The sequence below is a fragment of the Manacus vitellinus genome, unplaced genomic scaffold (assembly GCF_001715985.3).
Source record: "Manacus vitellinus isolate BGI_N305 unplaced genomic scaffold, ASM171598v3 scaffold_98_pilon, whole genome shotgun sequence".
Taxonomy (NCBI): domain Eukaryota; kingdom Metazoa; phylum Chordata; class Aves; order Passeriformes; family Pipridae; genus Manacus; species Manacus vitellinus.
Window position 1 is genome coordinate 466,593 of NW_021940910.1, and position 20,249 is coordinate 486,841.

At 46.5% G+C, this 20,249-nt stretch overlaps 1 protein-coding gene across 1 annotated transcript; it reads right to left on the reverse strand.

Annotated features, from left to right (window-relative positions):
* Positions 1-18,269: 18,269 nt before the first annotated feature.
* On the reverse strand, positions 18,270-19,873 carry FOXI3 (forkhead box I3). The gene is made up of 2 exons (XM_018086537.1): positions 19,801-19,873; positions 18,270-19,676 (listed from the first exon to the last, which is right to left on the reverse strand). Exons 1-2 carry the CDS (start codon positions 19,871-19,873, stop codon positions 19,087-19,089), a joined length of 663 nt encoding a protein of 220 aa, XP_017942026.1. The 3' UTR covers positions 18,270-19,086.
* Between the last annotated feature and the right edge of the window lie 376 nt (positions 19,874-20,249).

The window sequence follows — 20,249 nt, forward strand, 5'->3', positions numbered from 1 at the left end:
GCTATTACAGGGTTTGAGTCCTCACTTCAGTTCTATGCTGAAAGAGAGAAGACTGAGGAGAGGCAGCTCAGAGTGCTGATGTCCCAGATGTTGTAGGGGGCAAATGTAATGAACAGTGCCTGAGGAGCTTTCCTGCTCCTGGACTGCTGGTTGTCTGGTGTTTCAGTGCATTTCCAAAGGAAAGGAAGAAGAATAGCCAAATCAGTCATGGATAGATAGTCAGGACTCACCTCGCCTAATTTGATGGCAGATGTCTGCTTCTGAGCTGCCCACCCCACCTTTATGCCTCCACAGTCAACAAAGCAAAGTAGGGCTTGTTTCATCAGTCAGATGCAGATGTTGAATTAAAGAGGCTCTGAGAAATCCAGTTTCTCCTCCCTGATGAGCAGAGAGGCCTGGGGCTGGCTCAGATGGAGGAGCGGGCTGGGCAGACAATTACCTGTGATCAGATGAGCCTCACCTGTTTGTCCCCTGAGCAAGCTGCACCTCAGGAAGTACTCCAGGAGCAGAAATAACCTTTAAAAATAAATGAGTCTCCTGGTGTAGCATGGACTGCTGAGGAAGACTTGCTGGTTCAGTCCTATCTCACCATTTTCTCACCACAAAATTGCTGTGAGTAATTATTACTTTAAAAAGCATTATTATTTTTTTTTCCTAAGGGGAAAAAAAAATCTAAATCAAAAATTTTGGCTGGAATTACCATTTAGTGCATTAAAACACTGAGATTTGGAAAAATATGTCCACGTGTTGACACTTTCGATTTCTGGATATTTTGTGGGGTGTAGTTTACAAGAAAATGATGGTATTTTGGCTTTCCGTTCCAGTTTTAGGAATGAATAATTGAAATGAGAGAATACCCTGCAAGTGGGAAATTCTGGTTCCTAAAGAGTTGTATTCATGATTGAACCAACTATTGAGAGAAAGTCATAGTTTGGTTTGTGTAATGACCCTCACAAGTACTATTGAGAGATCTAATGTATTTATACATAATTATAATCAAATAGTAACTATTCTCCATCATTTATAATATAGCTTTCATTATGCCCTCAAAAGAGCTCATAGCATTTGTTAAACTAAAGTGCTCTCACTCTGTTTCTTTTAAATATTTGAAACTATTTTAAACTCCTGAGAGAAAAGATTTAAATTATCAGCAGAAAAAAGACTTATTTTTGAAAGAAAACAATTATTCTGATGACTGCTGTTCATATTAATCAAGAATAGTTTCTTAGCTGAGTTTTTGTTTACCAAACTCACTTTTCCTTGCTCCATGCTAATTATGAGGGCTGCTAGATTATGTATTTGGAGGTTTTGTTTGACTGTTTGTTTCCAAACAAGGTTAAAGTATTTTTGAGAACAATTGTAATGAAAAATTACCTACTCACCTTCTTACCTGGAGTCACTGACACCTCTTTGCAATGTCTTGCTTTCTTACTCGTTTTCACCTAACATGGCCCAGAGAAAAAAACTAGAACCCCACCAAAGATTGCAACCCAGTCAAAGTATTTAGTCAATGCATTATTTTATAACATTTCATCTTCAAAGACCGTAAAACCCCGACTGAAGATATTAAAACATCAGAGTTTTAGAGATTTATTGTGTAATTACTTTTGCTCTGTACTTAGGGCAGAGTTATAGCAACATTATTTTAAATGAGCACACATGGGAAAATCATTCTGGAAGTGTTTTAATGCTTACAAGAAGAACATTTTCTTTGCCATCATGATATGCAGTGACTCAGGGAAAACTTCAGCCTTGATAAGAGTCAGGTAGAGATTTTCCTTAATCTGCTTTTATATTATGTGATGCTTAGCAGGGTATTTCAAGATCTCCCCTCAGGAGCATTAATTAGAACAAATGAAATTAGTCTATAGCATCTTTATTAAGGCAGAATTCTTACATTACTCAGTAGAAGTTCTGCTTAATTAAGGGATTGTCCCAGGTCTTCCCACACGACAATACTGACTTGGCACAGGAGCCAGAAAGGATTTAGAGGAAAGAGCCAGCAAAATCTGCTGAACCACAGGAGGAATGAACAGAAACCTGAAGTTTTAGTACCTTCTTTTTCCTATGGTGGATCTTGTGTGCTTGTTGACTTCAGGTGGCTTCAAAGAAGTTTTTCATAAGGGTCATCTGCTCATGGAGGGCTTCTCTGTATTAGCTAAAGGGGGAACTGAAAATTCCCATACAGTCTGTGTGGGAAGATTGTGTGTCACAATCTTCTAGGAGCTCCAAAGAGAAGGATTTTTGGGCAGATATTGGCATTCTGTTTACAGAAGCCAAATGTTGAACTCTTTCCTGCACAGCTCCTGGGGTGCTGCAGGAAAACGATGTGTGAAAACTCCTTTATCTTTTTAGGCACTGTGACCTGGCCAAGGTTCACCACAGGCTGGCAGGGGAGGTCACACTTGCTGTAGCTCTATTTTCCTTAGCATTGCCACTCAAATCAGTGAAGAAAGAACTAAGACTGTAGAAGGTTGTGCTGGCACATTGCTCTGTTCTGTATTTCCTCAGAGAGCAGAGGGTGCAAGGTTGCCCTGAGTCTCATGAATCTGATGAGAATTCATGAGGACACAGCTCTGTGCATCACAGCACAGGGTTGGAAGGGACCACAGGACAACTCTGGTCCAACCTCCTGCTCCAGCCAGGCTCAGTGCTGAATTCAGACCATCTTATTCAGTATAACCAGTGGGGCTATAGGAAAATGGGAGAAGTATCCTGCAGTTAGGATCCAGTTTGACTTTCTCAGAGAGCACACCTCTCTCTCTTCCTGCCTTCCAGGCAGATAAATTTTTATTAAGGAGATGACCTGACTCCAGCAGTGTGCTCCTTGTGATAGGCACTGGCCCTGAGGGTGCCAGGATTGCCCTGACCAGAACTTTTGGGACTGGGGTTTGAGTTTGCACTGCTTCCCTGCTTTTCCAGCACAAACAGCTCTTCTCTGCAACTCCCTTGGAGCTCAGCAAAGAGCAGGAGGAAACACATTACTCTGATGGTTCCATCCAGCTTAGAAAAGCCAATACAAGAAAAAAAGTTAGGTGGGAAACATTGGTTTTGCTCCTGGGGTAATGTTCCTGGGATCCACATGAGGGAATAAGGAAAGCAACTGTGTCTGTGTAAATCCTAGAGTGGAGGATCCCATTCCCCAAAAGGGTTAATGCAACCTCTCTTTTCCCCCAATAGCTTCATGGCCCCAACAACTTTCATTGTGAAATGGGTGCAGGTGTGGGCTATGCTTTGTTGATCACAATCCCTTTTGCAGAGGAAGCTTTGAATATGTTTGACATAATCAGCTCACAGCCTTTGCCCGCACTCTTTCATAAACAGGCCATTTTCACATCCTTTTCATGGGATCCGACAAGCGGAAAAATAATTAATGTTACCTCAGCCTAACAGTGACCCAGCTTTGATTCAAAAAGACGGCATGTTGCATAAACTAACCATTTAATTGAGTGATAGAAAAAGCCCACATGTATCAATTCTGCCTCCACGTATTATGATTACTGGGGCTTTGCAAGGATTGTGCTCCCTCGGTCATAAAGCAGAGCTTAAATTCAAGCCCATGAAGAGGTTTCAGAAGGACTGATTGAGCATGAGCTGGGGATTATCCGTGTTTACAGTGGCAGGACATGGGAGCAGGGGAATATGTGTGTACCCAGCCATTGTGGCGCATGTTCAGGTTATGTCCAGGTTATGTCACATGTTCTTGTGTGATCTGACAGTGGCCAGACGTTATCCAACCACAGGACATTTGGGATGTTGATGGCACTACACTGCCACCTTGCCATGACCTCAGAGCCAAAGCTAACTGGTACATACCACAGTTAGGACTACGCCTCATATGAATAGGACAGAGTCACCCTTGAGGTAACCCATCAAAAAGAAACATCCAAGGTGAATTTCAGTTAAATTGAGATAGGGTCTTGAGGTAGCAGTGACTCCTCTAATGGCTTTGTGAAAGGCGAGTCCTGCTTGAATAACCTGATGTCCTTCTATGACAAGGTGACATGCTTAGGGAATGAGGAAAAGGCTGTGAATGTTGTCTACCTGGACTTCAGTAAAACCTCTGACACCATTTCCCCCAGTGTTCTGGAGAAACTGGCTGCCCATGGTTTGGACGGGTGCACTGTTCACTGGGTGAAAAACTGGCTGCGTGTCTGGGCCCAGAGAGTGGTGGGGAATGAAGTTACGTCCTGCTGGTCACCAGGGCTCAGTTTTGGGGCCTGCCTTGTTTAATATCTTTATCAATGATCTGGACAAGGAGATCGAGTGCACCCTCAGTCAGTGTGCAGATCACACCAAGCTGGGCAGGAGTGTTGATCTGCTGGAGGGCAGGAGAATCCCTCTGCAAAGGGACCTGGACAGGCTGGAGAGATGGGCTGAGACCAACAGGATGAGGTTCAACAAGGCAAAGTGCCGAGTGCTGCACTTGGATCACAACAACCCCATGCAGAGCTCCAGGCTGGGGGAAGAGTGGCTGGAAAGCTGCCCAGGGAAAAGGACCTGGAGGTGCTGGTCAATAGTGGCTAAATATGAGCCAGGAGTGTGCCCAAGTGGCCAAGAAAGCCAATGGCATCCTGGCCTGTATCATAAGTAACATGGCCAGCAGGACCAGGGCAGTGACCGTCCCCCTGTGCTGAGCACTGGTGAGGCCACACCTCAAATCGTGTGTTCAGTTTGGGGCCCTTCACAGGCCCTGGAGCTGAAGCTCCCCTGCAGCCTGTGGAACAGACTGTGGTGAAGCAGCTGTGCCCCTGAAGCCCGTGGAGGACCACAGGGGTGCAGAGATCCACCTGCAGCCCGTGGAGGAACCCACACCGGAGCAGGTGGATGCCCAAAGGAGGCTGTGAGCCCATGAGAGGCCCCTGCTGGAACAAGGTCCTGGCAGGGTCCTGCTGACCCCTGGGGAGAGGAGCCCACTCTGGAGCAGGTTTCCCTGGTAGGACTTGTGGCCCTGTGGGGGACCCACACTGGAGCAGCCTGTGCCTGAAGGGCTGCGTTCTGCAGAAAAGTGACCTACATGGCAGCAGTTCATGAAGAATTGCTGCCCATGGGGTGGACTCATGCTGGAGAAGTTCATGAAGGACCATATCCCATGGGAGGGACCCCACGGTGGAGCAGGGGCAGGACTCCCCTCTCTGAGCAGTGGCAGAAAACAACCTGTGATGAACTGACTGTAACCCCCACTCCTTGACTCCCTGCACCACTGAGAAGGAGGGAGGGGTGTGGATGATGGTGTTTTCAAGATTTATTTTACTTCTTATTATCCTACTCTTATTTGGCTAGTAATAAATTTAATTAATATCCCCATTTTCAGTCTGTTTTTCCTGTGGTGGTGATCAGTGTGACCTCTCTCAATCCTCATCTCAACTCATGAACCCTTTGTTATATTTCCTCTCCTCTCCTCCAGTTGTAGAGGGGAGTTGAGAGAGTGGCTTTGGTGGGTACCTGGTGTCCAACCAGGGTCAACCCACCACAATAAGATGAGAGGAAATGGCCTTAAGTTGCACCAGAGGAGGTTCAGATTGGATATAGGGGAAACTTCTTCACAGAAAAGGTTGTCAAGCCTTGGAACAGGCTGCCCAGGGAAGTAAGTGCTGGAGTCAGATGTGCTCAGAAATTTGCCTTTCCTCAATCCACTTCCAGAAGGGTATTCACCCTGCAGAAAACCATGAAGCCTTGGGGTTGTCCAGAGGACCTCCAGGAAAGGTCCAAGTGAATGGCAAGGCACCCACCTCTTGCTGCAGTTGGCCAAAGATCAGGCTGTGCCTTCAGGTGGGATGACACTGGCTGTTTAGTCTGGGGAAAAGGTGACTCAGGGGGACCTTACCACTCTCTACAACTGCCTGACAGGAGGTTGTGTCGAGGTGGGTGTCGGTCTCTTCTCTCAAGTTACAAGTGACAGGACAGGAGGAAATTACCTCAGTTTGTACCAGAGGAGGTTTAGATTAGATATCAGGGAAAATTTCTTCACTGAAAGAGTGACGGGCTTTGAAATAGGCTGCCAGGGAAGTAGTGGAATCATCATCTGTGGAAGTGTTCAAAAGGCAGGTGGATGTGGCATTTAGGGACATGGTTTAGTGGTGGAATTGCCAGTGCTGGGTTCATGGTTGAAATCAATGATCTTAGAGGTATTTTCCAACCTTAATTATTCTATGATTCTATGACATCCAGGCTCCATACCATATTTCAGAAGGAAGGTGCCTTTCCCTTTGACATCCAGCATTAGGCAAACAGAAGGAATATAACCCCATTTGAGCCAGCAAGAGGAAAAAATCTCCAAACAATGCCACCTGCACAACCAGTTGTTGAACACACCTTCTTACGTGGTCCCCTGCCAGTAATTCCAATGCAAGTCCTTCTTGCTCACACAAGAATTTCTCCCTTCAGTGTAGAGGGGAAATATTGTCCTTCCCCACAGCCTGAAAAGCCCCAATACAGCAGGCCAGAAAAGCACTTGGTGAGACAAATAGATCAATACTCATGAAGCACATTAATGGGCTTTACCAGACATCCCAATTTGCTGGTGTAAGGACTCCTGTGCTCAGTGTGGGTGCAGCAGAGTGAAACAAAGTCAGGATGTCTTCACAGCCACAGGCCCTCAGAAAGCTGCTGGGGAGATATGTCAGACTGCTTGTCATTGAGGTGATGTCAAGTGCCTTCATGATAAGGCCATGTAGGAGCAGGTACAGAAACCACTCTTCCTCAGAAACCTTCAGTGTTCTCCCAGTGGGCCTTTTGCGTCTCTAGCAAATATTGGTTTTAAAATTATCATAAATACTGGAGATGGATGAGCTGGGGAGCAACCACTGTACTTCAGCTGATTGCATTTTATTTCATCCCTACTAACACAACTCTCTGTATTACATCCCTGTCCTTTGACTCTTCACACCTCTAGGTATTGGTCATGTTTCTGGCTTGTCTGCCATGGTATTCACACTGAATCACCCTCTCTCTGTCACTCACTCTCTTAGCTATTTTGTTGATCTTCTCTGAATTTTTTTCAGAGCTGTCCATGTCTTTTCCACATCAAAGTATCCCAGTCCAACCCGCTGGGGAAGGAGGGTCTGATCTCTGGGTGTTCACCAGTGGTGGTGATGGTACCTGGGGCCACAGAAGCCAGGATATGGTTCCTCCACTGGTCAGTGCACAGCCCATGAAACCACAGAGGAGGCCTCTGCTGTGCTCCTCGAGGAGGAGCTTGATGGCATTACAGGAATCAGACCTAGGACTGGTTGCTCCAGCTACCACACCTCAGATGGGACTGGGTGACCTCTTCATGCCTTTGGAACAGACATGACCTTTCCTGCCTTCTGTGCTAAGCATGCTGCCCATAAAGTGAGTCTACACAGGCAGGTGTTTTCATTTCCCTGTTCTTCCATTTAAAATCTGAAATGCAAGGGTGGTGAGACATTGGAACGGGTTTCCTAGAGAAGTTGTGGATGTTCCATTCATGGAAGGGTTCAAGTCCAGGTTGGATGAGGCTTTGAGCCACCTGGTCTAGTGGAAGGTGTCCCTGCCCATGAGAGAGGGTTGGAACTAGATGGTCTTTTAAGGTCCCTTCCAACACAAACCATTCTGTGATTCCATGAACTGACCCTAGCACAGACATGTCATGCAGAGAGCCTCCCAAGCGTTGCTGCTTAATGCTCCCAGCCTGCTCTCCTCTGAGCTGCTCTCTTCCCTCATCATGGGGCTGTTGCCCAGAAATCCTGTGGGTGAACTGATTGCAGGAGAGTTGTGCTTTCTCTGGAGTTGCCTGCAGTGGGGCACTGTGCCTGGGTGGTCTGGGGTGTCCCTGTGAGGTCCTGGTGATGAGAACTAAGGGTATTAAAGTGACCAGGCTCAGATTTGGGCAGCAGAAGTGCTGCTTCCACATAGTGACACCCAAAAGGTTTTGTGAGGAAACTATTCAGTGTTTGTAGCCAAAAAAAACTCTACAGTGACACAGAGGAAGGACTTGGTGAAATGCCAATAAGTGCACCAGTGACAGTCCTGCAGCCTACCTGCCAGCTCGGGGAGTGCATGCTCCTCACACCTGAACCATCTTCATTAGTCCCTGATGCACACACACCTTCTCCAAGCACATCTCTCTTTTATATAATCAGTCACTGCATAATTGCCACTCATTTGTATTTGGGAAGTCAAAAGGCTGCAGACTAGGATGATCTTCAGTGCCTAATTCTGCTCTGATAGGAATAAAACAGAGACAGCATGGGCAGCTCTGAGATACTCCTTGAAGGGAGACACAGGCAAAATCCTGGCTGTGGTGAAGTTTCATCCTCAGCTGGAACCAGAATATGCTTTGAGGCACGAACTGTGTAAAAGCAGTGCCATCACGTTCACCTTCATTTTGGAGGAGGCTACAGATTTTATACCCTGAGGGGATGGCAGCTTGCTCAAGGAGGGATCCTGCCAACCCTACTTACAACAGGTATTACCTTACTCTGCCTGTTCATTCCCGCAGAGCATGGATGGAGTAGGATGCTCTTCAAGATGAAGGTGTGCGTGGGGGGATGAGCCCTCAGTAGAAGAGTTTTCATGTGAAGTAAGATTAAACATCACTGCCACACCTCCACCTCCAGCAGTTTCTGCCTACAGAAAAAAGAGGAACGTGCAGAGGAGCAGAGTGCAGGTACTGCTGTAACTTCTGGAAGGGTTTAGAGAGGAAAGGAAAGGAAAGGAAAGGAAAGGAAAGGAAAGGAAAGGAAAGGAAAGGAAAGGAAAGGAAAGGAAAGGAAAGGAAAGGAAAGGAAAGGAAGGGAAAGGAAAGGAAAGGAAAGGAAAGGAAAGGAAAGGAAAGGAAAGGAAAGGAAAGGAAAGGAAAGGAAAGGAAAGGAAAGGAAAGGAAAGGAAAGGAAAAGGAAAGGAAAGGAAAGGAAAGGAAAGGAAAGGAAAGGAAAGGAAAGGAAAGGAAAGGAAAGGAAAGGAAAGGAAAGGAAAGGAAAGGAAAAAGAAGAGAAGAAGAAAAAGAATATTAACTAGAAAAGGAATTTTAAAAAGAAGATGAAGAAAAAAAGAAAAACAAAAAAGGAAAGACATGAAAAAAAAATTTTAAAAAACCCCAAAAAATAGAAGGAAAAAGAAAAAGAAAAAGAAAAAGAAAAAGAAAAAGAAAAAGAAAAAGAAAAAGAAAAAGAAAAAGAAAAAGAAAAAGAAAAAGAAAAAGAAAAAGAAAAAGAAAAAGAAAAAGAAAAAGAAAAAGAAAAAGAAAAAGAAAAAGAAAAAGAAAAAGAAAAAGAAGGAAAAGAATGTCCAGAGCTGAAAAGTAAATTTGTCTCTTTACTAACACCCATGGACCTAATTGGATTTACTGCCTGAGTGCAGGAAAACTTGAAAAGATTATGGGAATATAAAAGAGTTTGAGATTAACACATACAGTACATTTCAATACAGGTAGCGGGGCACTTAGAAATGTAGTTAAGATCTGGAAAAAACTTGGTGTGTCCAGTCCTGATTTTTCTACCCCAGTCAGGTGTTGAAAATACAGTGTGAAAGAATGGTTTGTGGGGGTTCTTCCACTTCTCCGTTAAAAACCTTGAGGAGAAGGGAGGAAAACACAGAGGAATCTGTTCCCACTGGGTCCTGGCAAGGACGAAGGGAGATTTTCCCTTCACCTCCTTGGAGTGATGTTGTTGGAAAGCCTGCACTGGGCAGAAGACAAACCTGCCTGAGTCCTTCCAGTGAAAGACAACTGGAGCAACTCACTGCTTAGGGGAGCCCATGAGGGCTGTTCCTCTTCGCTGCTTGGGCAGCATTTAACAATCAGAGCTATTGAATTCCATTTCTCGGTGTCAGTCAGTCAACCTGGGCCCAGCGTGGCTCCCTGTGCTGCTTTCAGAGCAAATGAAGTTGTCTGTACTGTGAATAGCAGGATGCATCCAGGGCAATTTACATCAGAAGAGGGACTTGGCCTCATTCCTTCAACAATTAGAGAAACGCTGTGGTTTCTTTAGGTGTTGGAGCAAAAGAGAAAAGACCTCTTCCATGGGCAGTGAAATGAATGAATGGTTCCTGATAAGTTCGTCTTGCTTAACCCCTCTCTCCCTCCACATGTCCCAGGGTGCAGCAGCATGGTCTGAGGGCCAGGCCTGATGAAGTACAACTGTTTCTCTGGGGGAGACACTAATTAGGGCCTCTGCCCTCCACACCCTTGATGACTTTCATCATACTTACAGTAGTGTGGAGAGGGAATTGATCCGACTAAAGCAGATCTGCCCTTCTCCATTTGCAGCAGAGATCTAGGGATCAATCTATCCATTCCTGAAGGAAAACTCTAAAAAAAAAAAAAAGCAATTTTTCTATTTCAGTTCAAAGGGGAGACAAGGGTGATCAGGTCACGTGTAGACATCTGACATCTGTGCTGGAAACATCTTAAGTTGGTGAAATCAATCCCACTCTTAGAAGGAGCTGAGGAGTTTTGGTGAGGATCTGACAGCCTCACATGTAGGTGGGCAGGGAGGGCAGGATGCAGCTTGCAGGTAAGCCACTGGATTGTACGTGTCTGCAGGTGGGTGTCTATGAGTGAGTGAGGAGCCCAAGTCCTGTAAGTAGCAGGGGAAAGAGGCTCTGCACAGTCAGAGGAGCTTAGGGGGTGAGTCACACTTGAATGTCTGACATGAAGTGAGCTGGGCAATTCCTTTGCTGCAAATAGACGTATTTTCCTAGACTTACTGAATCAACAACTCCTAGTAGCTTAGAATCCAGTTGTGGTGACTTGGTCAGGAAAAGGCCGCTTCTGAGATCAGTTCTCCTCCTCCTGCTTCCAGCGCCCTCCTTGTAGAAGCTCCAGGCATCACTTTTTTCTAGTGGAAACACACTGCCAGTGGCAAGGAGGAATGAAGCATTCCTGGATCCAAAACATTTCACCAAACCAGAGATCAGAAGCTCATCTGTCCACCAAAAACTGGGGGGAAAAAACTTCCCCCACCCTCGGGAACAGGGAAAGTGGATGCTCTCAGTGCACTGCAGCAGCTATGAGGTGCACAAGTGCAAGCAGCACATGTTCTGTGGGGAGCATGGCTGGAGAGAACTCAAACTGGGTGGAATCAGATTGGTATCACTCCTGGATGCAAAGACGATTGCACTGGGGGTAGAGAAGGGACCTGAACTGCTGTAATTAGATTATCAGATCTCCAGAGCAGGATTCAGCTCATAATGCATTTTAACCCTTTCTTCTAAGACCGTGGCATGCAAACTGAACATTGCTACTGCAAAATCTTGGCAGATTTGTAATGCAGGGAAATGGATCACAAGTTTCTGATCACTGCATCTCTCGGCTGCTGGTGTTATTTCTGGCAGATGTAGCACATTTTCAGTTGCCTTGTGGTTAAGAACAGGTCTTATGCACTATGAAAATCCCTTGGGAGAGAACCAGTTCTTTGGATGTGCAGGTCACTTGTGGGGTTTGGAGGGAGGAAGATTAAATGCTGCAGGATTTCCCAGGCAGGAACAATGTTCCTCTAGCAGCACCCATGTCTGTGTAAAGCCACTATAGATAAGATTTAGGAAAGAAATGCTGGGATCTGTTGTGCTTTCCTGTAAGAGCACCAAGGAAGGATGAGTTTGGAGCCATGCCAGAGTGTTTCAGGCTGACTCAGCAGGGATGGTTTAGTGATGGAAACATTTGAAAGCATGGATTTGAAACCTAACTGCTACAACACTGTGTGACCTTTAACAAATCACTTTCCCATGATGTTCCTTGACCCCTTGCAGTAAAACAAGGACAGCAACACTTCCTCGGTCATACTTGTCTCTTTGGATTGTCACCTTTCCAGGGTAGGGAATGAGGTTTCACACTGTGACAAGCAGCTGCTGTCTGGAATGAAAGAGCATTCAGAGTTATGCTAAATGACTTAACATTCATGACATGCTCATTGCTCTGGTCTTCCCACTGCTCACATCTTCCCTGCCAGAGACAGTGAAAATAAACACTGTCCCTTGTTCCATTATAATAAACACATTCCCTGATTCCTTGAAGGGTCTCCTTGGTTTCTTGTCAGGTCTGCTTCCCTGCCATGCTGTCAAGGATAAGAAGCAAATGTTGGAGAGGAAGAAGACACTAATTTTTTCTCCACCAAAGTATGACAGCTTTTATTATCTTCTGACAGTGTATGTCCATGTTCAGTCACACACTGCCTCGGCTACTGAACCCAGCTGTTCTCCATTAGCTCACATAGGTTTTACATACAAGCAGGGACAAAGTGATCTCTACTTCTCCCATGAGCTGAGAGCTCTGTCTGAAGAAACTGTGGTTTATTTTCACTTGCTAACTTGTGTGAGAGCCACAAACTCACGTTGTCTTCACTAGGATGTGAATCTGTTTCCCTGAACCTGAAGATGAGCTCTGCTCCAAGGAAGGGCCCTAATGAAGAAGCTTCACCAGTGCAAGGCCAGGGCATCCCTTCATAGCTCTCTCAAGAGTGTTGCTCTCCTCTTGCACAGCAAAGGTTGTCCATCCTTCTGCCTCTGAGACATCTGATGATTTTAATGCAACTGAACAAATAATGATTTGAGCTCGCAGTTTCAAAACTGCTTAGGGGGCAGTGGAGCTGCAAATCTCAGTGCACCACAAATCTCAGCTCCTACCATCTCCTGACAGGCTGCCCTTCACCAGCAGCTTTTACTGGGAGAAATTCAGAGCAGCCTGGACATGTAGGAAACAGGATTTCCCTGCAAACCCAAAAGCTTTATACTTCATAAGCAGTTTTTGCAGCAGGAAAGAGAGAATATGCATTACATTTTGATCATGATGCACTGCTGGAAAAGGTGCTTACACAGACCACAGCAGTGTGTGAACAGGAATACAATAAGCAGAGGAAAGAAAGCTCAACAAACCTTCCTGTCCCACCTCAAAGAAATTCCCTGGCTTTCTCCAGAACTGAATGAACTAAAGTTGCTGCTGCATGGGAGAAGGGAAGGTTATGCAGAAGCTTTCTTCTCCCATGACATAGGATGCTCACTTATGGATTTGGCCTGTGTCTTGCTTTGAAACCTTCTTGGACTCCTCCATCCCTGGTGGCCATGGTATTATTTGTAACCAGATACAAGTCCCCACATGACAGATGTCCCATATCTGCAGATATCCTGCCCTTGGAGAGGTCTAAAATCTTGACCTAAATTACTTCTTCAGGCTTCCTTGGCATTTCATGGAGAGAAACAGGCACCTGCAAAGAGCAACGTGTCTGGCCTAACTTAGCCAGCATTTTTTTAGGGTGAGACCCAGTGTCCTAAAGCACAGAGATCCCCAAGGTACCTCCTAAGGTACCTTCTCTGGTCTGTTTTGAACCTGTTGCCCAATAACTTCACTGGATGTCCATTGTCTAGACCAGAAGAACACTTATATGAGTGTAAATGTCATTTCTACACACAAGCAACATAATTTGGCCCCATTTGAGTATCATTCCTACTGCTGAAGGAAGCCCAAGCTTGGTTCTGCTCCATGTTCACTTTGACTCCCTCAGCTGTTTTGGAGTTGAGGCACCAACCCTGTGTCTTCCAGGATCACTGTTTGTGGTGGCCCTGAAGGGGTAGGTGAGGTGTGGGTTCTGCCACCCTCTGAACTGGCCTGGGAGGGAAATGACACAGCTCAGCTCCACGATTTACTTTAATGAGATATAAAATCAGCACCCCTTGAAGGGTCCAAGGGCAGATTAACCATCAGTCCTGACCTGATTTGTGGCTGTTATTGCAAACGTGGATTGGCCGCACGGTGAGAGCTTTGCTTTGTCAATAAATCCCAGACACAATGGACTGCAGGAAAGGGAAAACGATCCCAGGAGCTGGGGAGGATGGGGGAGACAGCTTCCCTACGGCAGCCAATTGCCTGGATCAGGCCTACAATGTTTAATTCACAAACATGCAATCTTTAGCTCCTTTTACGTGTCCCCAGGCAGTCTCATAGACACCACCTGAAGTATATTAGAGCCTGGCTGATTATGGGTCTGCTCCAAAGCCCTCTGAAGTCAGTGGGAGTCTTTCCCCTGACTTCACTGTGTTTGGGGCAGGCCCTGGATGAATATCCCTCAGGTTAGACAGTTTAATCATCCATTCAGCAGTACACAAAGCAGATCACATACACTTTTAGCCTGCATTGTATGGTGTTATGAAACGAGAAGATTATTTGATATGATTCAGAGATAGCTCCGGTATAAGGTAAAAAAAAAAAAATAACACCTTTGATGTTTAACATTACACTTCAGTTATTCCTTGAGGGGCATATTCTCGTCACCTTACCCAGGTGAATATTGCTCTCGGTAATTTGGTCAAAAACATTCCAACAACCTTCTTTTCAACAGAAAATGTTGGGGGGTGGGGGGAGAGCAGGGGCGGAAATTCAGCTTGATGGAGATTTCTGCTGAAAAGAGAAAAAAAATAAAAGGTAAATTTTGTGTTCTTTTGACAATCAGGAAAAAAAAGAATAAAAATTGGTTTTGAAGGGATTTTATAACAGGACAATAAAACTTGTCTTTTTTTTGGTCTTTTTTTTTCTTATTTTCTTTTTTTTTTTTTTTACCTAGGGAGAAACAACAATTTCCCAACAATTGCATTCGCCATGTGGCACAGCTATTTCCAGCTGAGGCATCAACCATGTATGTACTATCAACCACGCCTGATTCTCATCTTGACTCTCTCAGGTCAAGCTATAAAATGAGGCTTTATCCCTCTTATTTTATTTGCTATCAGAACAAGACTGACAGGACCACCTTCCATGAACAAGGGGGTAAAATTTAGGTACATCGCACCCCAAAGCAGGCCTTGTGGGGCCTTATATCAAGAAGCCTGATGAAGATTTTTCTGTTATCTGTAGATACACAAAGAGGGCAAGGGCAGGATACCTGTAGTTTACTTGAACACTTCTGTATCATTTGAACTATTCCTAGATATTTCAGGAAAAAATCGCCCTCAATCAGTATTAAAAAAAAAAAAAAAAAAAAAAAAAAAAGGCAATAAAACCTTCTGTACAGGCACAACACACCGTGGCCAAATTCCACGGACTTTGTGAGCAACAGGGCAAATCAAAGCCTCTTCCTTCAGAGGAGAAGCAAACCACAGTCCATGGCCAGTGGCAATAATTGAAGCCCCATTTCTAAGAGATTTGGCGGGGGATGAAACCCAGCGCGGATGGCTGTGTTCTGCCTCTTGAATCCCCTCCCACCGCCCCGTAATACCCTCGGTGCTGCTGCTGGGGGCGGGGGGTTTAACTTTACTGGCACAAGAGTTTCCTTTGTTGATGGGAGCTGGGTCTCCTCTAGGGGACTGGGTTGATCCAGCTGTACTGGCAAAGCCTTTGTACTGTGGAGCAGCTCAAGTGCAGACCTGCAGTGGGTGCCTGCCCGCACCTTTGCTGGCAGGTCGATAAGACCAGCGCTGAGCAAAGTTAAACGACCCCGTGCTGGAGAAGTGCCACACGTAGGAGCCAGCAAGCACCTGTGTTACTGATCCAGCACATCTCTTAAAATGCCTCTGGACTGCACTTCTTTTCAAGCAGGGAATGTCTTTCCTTAGGAGGTGTGTGTGCTGGGAGAGCCACGGTCCCTGGCTGGGGGTGTTTCAGCACAGGGCACAGGTGCGAGGCAGCTGTGCTCGCAGTTATCAGCACAACCACGGTTTCACATGGAGCACCACAGTCCTGCCCGGGTGGAGTGGCATCTTCAGGATGCCTAGAAAGACTGGAGAAAGCAAGCAAAGGTGAGACTTCCTGAGATCCTCGGCGTTAGTGTCCAGCAGTTGGGATCTGTGGGCTCCCAGGTCACCCACATGAGATCACTGCTCCCCTAAAGCCTATGAGATTCTGTGTAGAACACATTTTACAGAGTGATTCCAAAGGCTGCCAGAGCAGAGGGGATGGAGGCCTGAAGTTAGTGCCTCTCTCCAAGAGAAGGACAATTCTTGGCTGACTTTTCTGGGAGCAGGCTATGCCCTGGGCTTCTGGACCATCACCTGACCAAGCCTGGGAAGAGGCTCATTGTCATGGAGAACTGCCCATCCCAGGCATGGCCTTGGCATTTAGAGGGGAGTGGGAGCCCTCAGAGTGGAACAGTAGGCTAATTGCCTTTGTCTTTCACCTCCTTCAATCGGGCAATCTCAGTAAATCCCTAAGCCCACGACAAAAGCCCTGCTACTTTTAAGTGCCTTTCATTAAACTCAATCCTCTTGCCCTCCCTCTCCCAAGATTTGCTAAAAAAAAAGTCTTTTTTAATGACAAAAGGAAACCTAAAAGGCTGCCATTAGCTCATTCACTTGGCTCCTCTGCAGACTAGGTGTCTATTTGCTGAAATCTACTCTGGAGTGTCCCTTGGGCAGGTCCTTTACCCTGAGCACACCAGGGGTGGTTCTGCAGCAGGAGGGGCCACAGGTCCTGGTTCCAGCTAAGGGTGTACTTTCCTTGGAAGGAGTGGGATTTGGTGCTAATGGCTGGACAGGTGCACTGGAGCCAGTCAGACTTGACAAAACCTCCCTGGAGCCCACCACCATCCCTCAGGAGTGAGGCTGGAGCACTGTGGTGGGTGAATCCTTCCCTGACTCTGCTCTGGCAGGTTCTGGCTATGCCACCACCAACCGATGTGGCACAAGGTCCTTTGAGCCACAGGATATTTTCTGAGAACATACTGCCAGGTGTAGGTCACAGAGCAACACAAATCTGCCAGATTTGAGATCCTCAGGAGCAAACATTTATGGATAATGCCTGCAGAAACATACAGCTGATGGAAGTGGCAAAGAGTAAATGCCGAAACAAATCTGGGTAGAAGAACACGAGCTGGACACACGTGAGTGTCCCATGTTGGTCCAGTGCTTGGTAAGGTCTGACAGCAGGCTGGCAGACTGGGGAAGGGGTGCAATGGTCACTTAGACATGTGAGTATGCTGTTCCTGGGTTTACTTAATGACTGGCTCTATATCTTTTGGAGGCGTAGGGAATCCCTCCACCGCTTTTAGGTCAAACTCAGCAGTCCAAAATCCAAATAAAGCTATTCCACACCTGGTGGGATTGAACTCCAGCAGAACAAGACTGACCACCTTGTCCTTTTTCCTAGTGGTAATCTGCCCTTTCCCTCCCATTACCACTACCACTGCATCACCTGAGACAAAATTAAAATCAAGAGGAATTATCCCTAAAGCCAGGAAGATGGTATCTGTGCTGGGAAGGTGTGAGGGAGGGGGGGATGAGGCAGGAGTTGCCACCCGCCCACTGGTCTCAGCGATTGCACAAGTGGCGGTTGGCCAGTGCTGGGGCAAGTACTTGGTCCCAGTGCTGGGGCAAGTACTTGGTCCCAATCCCAAACACATGGAAGTCATCTGATGTTTCGTCATGGCTTCATTATGAAGAGCTGGTCTTGCATCACTGCCCTGTACGTTATGCAGGTAGCCAGTGAAGAGGTGCTGCCAACTGTTTTGTTTTCTAAATAGCCTGCAGGGATGGCCTTACATCACGGGCAGATGCTTGAATGTTAAACAGCTGCAATTTCATGCTTAACTTCATTATTGATGCTGCATTCCTCATGAAGACACTTATATTTATGCTCTAACCACACACAGCTCCCAACAAACAGCTTATGCAAAATGGCAAGAATTAGGGGTTGATTGTTCAGCATAATGGCTGCTTGAGGATGGATTCTCCTTTCCCAGCAGCAGGAAATCAGGAAGGCTTCTCTGAAGTGCTGCCTGGCCCACTAGCTGACTGGTCCCACCTCCTGACTAGCCCACAGTGTAAGCAGGTGCAATCCCATTAGAGAGAAACTAATTTGCAAAAACGGATCAAGCCAACAGCCAAGCTCAGACCTTGTACCTCCTGCTAGCTGGCACCGCGCTGGAACCAGCCTCGCTGCTTTTACTTTTGCAAGCTTTTATTTTTTTTACTAAAACCAGGCTGAAAAAGGACAGTTGCAATTCAGAACGTTGACAAAAACAAACAAACAAAAAATCCAAGAGTGCCCACTCTGCACAGAGAGATTCCAAGAGGCTGCAAAACAGCTAAGATGTGTCTCCTGATCTGATATCCCAGATCAGATGTTTTTCTGTTTTGCTGCACAGATGAAACTGTTCATAAATCTTTGCACCTTTTATCCCAAACCACGTGAAAGAAAAACCTGTCTCCCACAGTTTTAAAATACTTCAAACACACTGAGGAACAACCAGGCCAATATCTAACAATTGTTAACATTTTATTCCCAATAGCTGTTCAGCCTGAAAAGTTTCATTAACACACTAACGAACAAAAACAAAACCAACAAAAAATTCAAAACAAATAAAACAACAAAAAAAGAAGGGGAAACGAAGTAAAATAAACTTTAACAAAGTTTAAAACACATTATAAATAAGTACAGCTCCAGAGCATAATTTACAAATATAAAACCACATAGAAACGTATGTACAGAAGAGTTACATTACGTACAAATATGTATAAAAATAGCCCAGTGTTTATTCTTGTGCTAAAGCTGCATGGCTAGAGTTATCTTTGGTACTAAGCTCAAGGAAAAGGGTTGTTTTACAAGACACGGCCCCGCTGTACAATATGCCATGCACAGGAAGACCCTCTGTGAGTCTGAGAAGGTTTTGGGTGGGTTGTTTACCCAGAGTATCCCCCTGTGCATTGCATATTGCAGGAGCAGGGCAGAAGCAAGGGCTTACAGAGGCAATTGCTGGCAGAAGAGTTTTTTTAATACATTGTACAAGGCACTTCATAAGAAATCTCTTCATTTTCTTTTTCCTGTTCTCTTCTAAGACTCGCTGGATGTCTACACTTGGCTCTTGCCAATACCACTTTATGGTTATAGTTTTTAAACTTCTGGTTCTACATTCAGGATTAGAAACCTCTGAAAACATTAATTCAGTCCACGCCTGTAGAATTTAGATGGCAAACCACCTAAACCACCTAACATTTTCCAGGATGGGGAAAAGACTTTGCATCTGCCTTCTGCTGGTGTTTAAGGGGTGTTCTTGTTCTGAAAGGTGAGAAGATCCGTCTTCCTGGGAGAACTCCTGGGAAGTGTCCACATTGAAATGCTGTTTGCAATAAGCATATGGTCCTCTGTGCTGCCAGGTACACCTGCAACTCCCATTCCCTTTGCAGCCCGACGGCCCCAGGACCCTACACCTCGGTTCCATCCCGGGTGTAGATGAGGCTGTTCACCGTGAAGTTGTAGTAGTGGTTGTACTGGGCTCCCTGGCTGCTGCTGCTGGGATGGAAGGAGCTGTAGTAGGCGGGGGAAGGTCCCGCAACCCGCTGCAGCTGGTCTGGTGAAGGCACCTCCTGAGAAGAGCTGCTGGAAGGGGTGAAAGTGCCACTGCTCAGCTGTCCAGCAGAGAAGTTCCTGTGATGCAGGTCACTGCTGAGACCCCCCGTCAGCCGGCTGCCCCCGCTGCTCAGGGAGCTCATGCCGCTGAAGAAGGTGCTGAGGCAGCTGGGGGTGGATGAAATGATACCGGAGGGAGAGGAGCTTTTTGGATGGTCCCTGGCAGAAGGTGAGGGGTCCAGCTCCGGGGGTGGGCTGTTTCCACATGGTTTGCCCGTGGCTGGGATGGGTCGCTCTTCCTCGGCCTTCAGGCCCCCCAGAGAGGAGGCCGCGGATGCGGTGGCGGGGGCGTTGGGCTCAGAGCGCCGCTTGCGCTTGCGACGGAAGTTCCCGTTGTCAAACATCTTCTCACAGTTGGGATCTAAGGTCCAGTAGTTTCCCTTCCCTGGTGGAAAACAGGAGACACAAGAGAGAAAGTCAGCTTCTGTGACAGCGAACCCCACTGCTGACAGATAAGCAGCACCCATGTCTTGTCTGACTGGCACAGACCCCACATCTCTCTCTCCTACACCTGTTTCTCCTCTCTGTTGTCCCTCCAGTGTATGGATCCAAAACCTGTTTCCAGGACATCACCACCTCCATCCCTCCAATGCTCAAGTGAACCTTAAGGTCATATGGAGGAGGAGAACCCATCACAGAGCATAAACCTCCGGGGAGAATCTGTACCTCTACCTCAGACTTAGCTAAAGAAAGCAAGAAGTGGGGCTCCCCTTGCTCTGGCTGCCTCACAGAAGCTGGGGCACTTGCTGCCATCTCAGCACTGACTGACAAGGCAGTGTCCCTGCCATGGCTCTTCTCAGAAAGGCTGATGGAAAGCCGGGTTGACACACTCCGGCACTCCGAGAGGACAGCAGGACAGCAGCACTGAGCTGTGGGGGTCGCAGACAAGCCGCCCCACGCACAAGACTTGGTGCGAGGTGCTGTGGTGGCATCAGCTGTCCCCACGCGCCTCCTGCCC